The sequence below is a fragment of the Citrus clementina genome, unplaced genomic scaffold (genome assembly GCF_000493195.1).
Source record: "Citrus clementina cultivar Clemenules unplaced genomic scaffold, Citrus_clementina_v1.0 scaffold_3, whole genome shotgun sequence".
NCBI lineage: Eukaryota > Viridiplantae > Streptophyta > Magnoliopsida > Sapindales > Rutaceae > Citrus > Citrus x clementina.
Genome location: NW_006262339.1, coordinates 38,958,688 through 38,964,005, shown reverse-complemented (window position 1 = coordinate 38,964,005; position 5,318 = coordinate 38,958,688). Strand labels below are relative to the sequence as shown.

The following is a 5,318-nucleotide window of genomic DNA, read 5'->3' as shown; positions in this document are numbered from 1 at the left end:
AATTGGACAATTACACATGCTTTCAGGGTGGACTGTGACATAAATGCATATCAGAATTTCTTGGACTTCTTTGATAAAGCTTTGAGTGTAAACCCGAATCTTGGTATTTGCTTTTCTAATACAGATATTAATATGAGTAGAGTTGTGCTTGGAAAGAACTGAATGATGTCTGCTTCAGATTTATGTGCGACTGAAGACACAGTCCTTTTATTATTGGATTACTTGGTTGATCCATTGCTACCAGCAAGACCTTCCTCGCGAGACACTCCATCTGAATCTCTACAGCAGTCTGTTGCAAAACAGGTGGTCTTTCCATGCTTTGTTTGATCTTGCATTTTGGCTTCCTCTTTTTAAGGCTTCATTGCGACTCTTCTCAAACTACCATGTTTTTTGTTGGATTGAATGATTAATTTTCTTGTTTGTTGCACGAGCAGTCTTTCTATTTCATATCTTTTTATTTGTTGACTTTAACATCTTCAGAAACTATCAGATTATTTATATTAACTTTATTATTACTCGTTTTAGTAAATCATGTCGGGATATGGTTCTAAATATTTTTTGGTTCTCTCGGTGAAAATGATACTGGAGTTGTATTTTATGAGCCTCAGTGGAGTAGATTTAAGGTCATCACTTGAATGTCCATCTAGTATCATTCTGTTATGGGAGGCTTTGCATGATTTTCATTTGTTTTCGGAATGACGAAAAATGTATGCGTATCTGCTTTCAGATATACCAAAGCCAGTATTTATTGCTTTAGTTAATTTAGTCGTTCTGACTTTTCGGAGCATGTCATGATTTGGGTTTTGGATTCTTGTTGTGGCTATTAGGTGGTCACCTGGTGAGATCTCTTGGGGTGAGATTTAGGTAAATTCTGCAGCATTTAGTTTACATTTATGTACTATTTAAAATAAATAAATAATTAAATAAAATAAAGATATGGAAACATTAGCTAAGTTAGATGGTTGATAGGGCCAAGGAAATATTAAGCTAAAATGTGATCCTCAATCCCCTTATCCTCCCAAAATCAAATTTGGTTCTTATTGCTTACAACATAATGCACATCAACAGAAAAGAATTTTTCCAAAAACAGTGATTAGATCTTTAACCACCATATTGAAATCCCATCCATTTTGATACAATCTTTACTTCGAATAAGAGAATGTAAAAAACCTCTTTAACCACAATATTGAAATTCCATCCATTTTGATACCATCTTTACTTCGAATAAGAGAATATAATAAACAATCATATCTAACTAATTAGAGCTTATGCCCTTAGCTATTAGCTTAAGGTTTGAGGTTGAGTGGTTACTCGAAGGTTGTGAGTTCGAAACAAACCCATCATATTAACCAAGTTACATCGTGTAACTTGCAGTTTTGCTTGTGTTAGATCTATGTGCCATGTGTTGGAGGCTGTATAAGAGCTTTGATTGAGTGGTGATGTAGCACAGACCTTCTTCAACAGCCATTTCCCTAAGAAACCTTGGCATTTTTTTTTTTTTTTTGAGTCCGCACTTAATTCACGAAATTTGATAAATGTCTCCCTGTTTGTCGATGATCCTTAACCTTGCTATTTAGAACCTCTTATTAAAGTTTTGAATTCCATTTTGATCTGTTCTTTGAATCTTAAAAATAAATAAATAATGAGAAGGCAAGCTAGACAAACATATTTCATTAATGGGTTGCTATCATTGTCATATCAGCCAATAACTAGCCATGTCAAGTAAAAGCTTGAAGATTTTGAGGGCCAAATTAGAAACTTAACTGTAAATAAATCAAGAAGTTTTGTGCTACTCTTTTGGCTTTATTGGAGAATGTTTCAGTTAGTGTTATGGTAGAGGATAAAAGAATTTGGAAGCTAAGTCCTTCAAGGATCTTTTCTTGCAAATCCTTTTTCGATAAGTTGATTGATGATCAAGTTCTTTTGACCTTTCAGCCGGCCCATATGATTTGGAAAGCTAAATTCCCAAGTAAAGTTCAAATTTTTTCTTGGTCATTCGCTTTTAGTAAACTTAGTACTGGTAACATTATTCAAAGGCGGAATCCTAATGTGTGTTTGTGTCCTTGTCGGTGTGTCATGTGCAAGAGAAATGGCAAAAGGACGGATCATTTGTTTTTGTATTGTGACAATGCTGTCCAGCTGTGGAATAGATAGTTTCAGGCAGCTGAAATCTCTTGGGTGATGCCAGCTTCTGGTATGTCTGTGCTTTCAGAGTTTATTTATGCTTTTGGGAAAGGTGAAAAGGCTAGAGTGCCTGTGGAAATGTTCAGTTGACCACTTTTTGGGTGATTTGGATTGAAAGAAATAGAAGTATTTTGAGATTCAGAAGAAGATATCATACTTTTTGTGGGAAAAAGAGCGATTATTAGCTTCTCTTTTGGCCGCGGTTACTAAGGAATTTCAAGATTCTTCTTTCTTCCCCATTCATCTAAACTGGGAAGGAGTGTTGGCTTAATTCTGTGTTTTTTGTTATGTTTTTGTTGTAAAGCTTTCATAATCTTTTGGATCCTATGCTTGTATTGTCATTTGATTAGCATTCAACTGTATAGATCTGCTAGTGATCTTTTGGGGGCTTCTTTCTTTGTGGACTCCTTGTGCACATTTTGTAATTATTGTTCTTGTTAATACTAGTTTCTTTGTTTCCTATAAAAAAATAAATAAATAAATCAAGTTTAGCTAATACCCACTGCATTATTGTTTAATTTAAACGCAATACATGCCAATAAAAAATAATAATAATAATTTCCAGTAAAATAGTTTCGCTTATTTCTCAGTCATTCCAATGGTAGGTTATTATGGTTTACTCTTTTTAACATTTTTCATTTTTCTTTTTGGTATATTTATCTCATTTAAGTACATACTGTGGTGTTGCTAAAAACAACTATTACCACATAAAACAACATCGGCAGCTGAAATTTGAAGGTTTTGAGTCATTTTCCAAATTAGCTGTGGAAGCCAACTTTGTTGGCACATATGAAGCTTTTGCAAAGATCCAATGATTCTGAATTGGATGACCCAGACAAACAGCTTTCAGTGACGGAGAAGAAAATTATGGATGCATGTGATATATCCAACAGTCTAGATGCATCAAAAGATATTCCAAGCGCAGAGGGGTGGCCAATTTCTAAAGTTGCGGTTCTTTTAATTGACTCAAGGAAGGAGAATTGCTTTTTGAAACATAATTCCATGACTGAGGGGGTTTTTTCACTGATTGAAAAAGATTTGGATGTCTCTAGTTGCATTTCAGAAGCTATGTCAGAGGGAAAACAAAAAAGGAAAAAGATAAAAGTTACTAGAAATTTTTTTGAAGATGCTGTGAATGAAGATACCCTTCAGCAAGTTGCATTTTCAGCTGTTAAGGAAGCAACAGGTATGCTATCTTCTGAATACATTACATAGATAGATAAATAAATCAGTAAATGTGGACGTACGGTTGATATAAGATCGATTGATAACTTTTTCAACTGTATGAATGGTAAAAACATTTCTTGATTAGTATTTTTCATATTATATGAGAAAAAGAAACTTGAATGTGATTCAGTTGCCTCAAATAACATTTCAGAGATTGGCATTTAGAGCTGTTGAACTGTTGAATAATTTCATCATGCTATAAGAACTCCAAGGTAAACTACCTGTTCCTGTGTTGGGAGAGACTCAATGGAAGGCCTTGATAATTTTGAAACACTTCTATTTGGAAACTTGTTTATTTCCTCAACTGATTATATATTGACTATTAGACATCTGACATGAAGCATATAAATTCTCTTTTGGAAGCAGCCATTATTAGGGTATTCTGAGCAAGTTAGTCTGCAGTTAGAGTTGTTTCAGCTTATAAACAATGTATTTAACTTTTAAATTCATTCAATGACTTAGTTTTTGAGGATCTTAACTTCTGGAGTTTTATTTCATGTGCATTTTCACTGAGCCAAGTTTTCAACATTCGAACATTATGAATTAATTAACTGTCTATGTCCCAATGAATAGTGAGATACTCTGGCCTCCCCTATCAAATGCTGTGTCCTTGACTGGTTTTGACTATTTATAATTAAATTTTTGCTCTTTTGTTTTTACACTTCAAAAAGACTTGCTTATGGTTGAATATGGTTATTGTAGATGGAAAAGGAATTAATCAAAACGAACTTATCATTAACAGGAGCGATGTTGCATATTCTCTACGTAAGGAAAAGACAATGGCTAGGTTTTACATATTGCAATGCAAAGAGTCCAAAAATGATGATGTTTTTGAAATTCCAATTAGAGATGCTATTGACAGCTCCGGTTCTAATCTACCCTTTTTTAGTTAGCATGTAACAACTCTATTTTTGTTTTTTAAGTCTTGTTTGTAGACTAGATTTATCCACTGGTTATTTTTTATCAAAATTCATTTTTATTTTAAGTTGTGCTACGTTGCTTTGAACATTTAAACTTTCGTGGCCATTGCTGCATTGCATATGGATAGTGTTACCTGCTGGACAAAGAAACGACCAAAAGAAGAGGTTTTATTTATTTTTCTTTTTATAGGGTTGACTCAAATTTATGACTACGGATGCGGTTTGGTTTAACTAACAGCCTGTATATAACTTTAAATGATGATGTTAGAAACTTACTTTTGGTGGTTAGACTTGACCACAGAGAATGTTGCATATTGGTCCTGCCTCATGCTGCTATTTTCATTAGGTACCAATAAATTGCTCACATGGTAATGGGTGTTGTCATACAATATGTACTTGCTATCATGATGTGAAAATTAACAACTAAAAATGAAATTAATTGAGCTGTAAGCATTAAGGTTTTGACAATTTTTACATCTTCCTAGCCATTAGAGTCATACGGTTTGAATCTGTGAACTACATTTTTTCTGTTGGTTTCTTCTATCATCAGAGTGGTAACACTGTCCTTGTCTCCAAACAAGTTGTATGTTTGTGCTTATGTGAAACTGTTTAATAGCTTGGGACATAATAAACTATGATTTTCCTTTGTGGAGTGTCTGCATAGCTCAGGGGTCGGACACTTGTTTCACTGCATTGATCTGATCCTCATAATAACTGAAAGAAAAATAAAATATATATTTTTCTAATACTCTGTGAAGAGTGATTGACCTTATCCTCATACTGAAAGAAAATGGAAGATATGGTTTTTGGATGATTATTTGGTGGTGCTTTGAATCTCTTCCTTTTTCCATTCTAACTAGAAGAAGCATCGGGTATGCTGCTTCTCCTACAAGCAAGGATAACAGTAAATAAATTTTGGATTAGTGGATTTGCAGAAATAGTTCTTGGACCTCAAATGGATACAGTAGAGGATACAAATGATAAGAT

General features: G+C 33.8%; 1 protein-coding gene and 1 long non-coding RNA gene across 2 annotated transcripts in view; both read left to right on the top strand.

Moving 5' to 3' along the window:
- The window catches only part of LOC112100277, a 2,945-nt gene extending 664 nt beyond the window's left edge, over window positions 1–2,281 (top strand). Inside the window, exons 2-3 of the long non-coding RNA XR_002906596.1 lie at window positions 125–303; window positions 1,936–2,281. This is a non-coding gene — a long non-coding RNA (uncharacterized LOC112100277). The remainder of the gene's footprint in view (window positions 1–124; window positions 304–1,935) is intronic.
- A 584-nt stretch (window positions 2,282–2,865) lies between these two features.
- LOC18047600 lies at window positions 2,866–4,351 on the top strand. The gene is made up of 2 exons (XM_006442996.2): window positions 2,866–3,370; window positions 4,114–4,351. Exons 1-2 carry the CDS (start codon window positions 2,974–2,976, stop codon window positions 4,302–4,304), a joined length of 588 nt encoding a protein of 195 aa, XP_006443059.1. The 5' UTR covers window positions 2,866–2,973; the 3' UTR covers window positions 4,305–4,351.
- The last annotated feature ends 967 nt before the right edge of the window (window positions 4,352–5,318 follow it).